The sequence below is a fragment of the Hyalella azteca genome, unplaced genomic scaffold (assembly GCF_000764305.2).
Source record: "Hyalella azteca isolate HAZT.00-mixed unplaced genomic scaffold, Hazt_2.0.2 contig1385, whole genome shotgun sequence".
Lineage (NCBI taxonomy): Eukaryota > Metazoa > Arthropoda > Malacostraca > Amphipoda > Hyalellidae > Hyalella > Hyalella azteca.
In genome coordinates this window covers 195260-195721 of record NW_025931704.1, presented here as the reverse complement: position 1 = coordinate 195721, position 462 = coordinate 195260, and the positions used below count along the sequence as shown (strand labels likewise).

General features: G+C 31.0%; 1 protein-coding gene across 1 annotated transcript in view; it reads right to left on the bottom strand.

Annotated features, from left to right (window-relative positions):
• Nucleotides 1-236: 236 nt before the first annotated feature.
• Nucleotides 237-462, bottom strand: part of LOC108678252 — a 12247-nt gene continuing 12021 nt past the window's right edge. Inside the window, exon 9 of the mRNA XM_018166620.2 lies at nucleotides 237-259. Within this exon, the coding sequence (XP_018022109.1) occupies nucleotides 237-259 (23 nt within the window). The remainder of the gene's footprint in view (nucleotides 260-462) is intronic.

The following is a 462-nucleotide window of genomic DNA, read 5'->3' as shown; positions in this document are numbered from 1 at the left end:
AGAAATAATTTGACTGAACCGGGTATGGAAAAAATTTAATGGATTCTGAATGAATGACTTGAATTCTAAATTATTAATCAAATAATCTGATATAGTATCCAAAGTATTTATATTAATTAGATGATTCATACAGTAATATCCGTTCAAAAGCGACCAAATGATTAATTGATGAAGCATTAATGCGATGTCTTGATGGAAAAGTTCACATAATATAATTGATAATTTCACGGTTACGTTCAGGTCTGTCTCTTATACACATCTAGATGTGTATAAGAGACAGGGATGTATACAATGTGTATTAGAAAATAAAGAATTCAGCAGCGACTTACAAAGTTAGAATCTTAAATATATTTGGAAATTAAACATTCATTCCAGAATACATAAAGTAATGGGAACCAAAAATGTGCGACCTAGATGTTGATACTCGTACACGCAACATCGGTATCGATACATCGTTAGGCC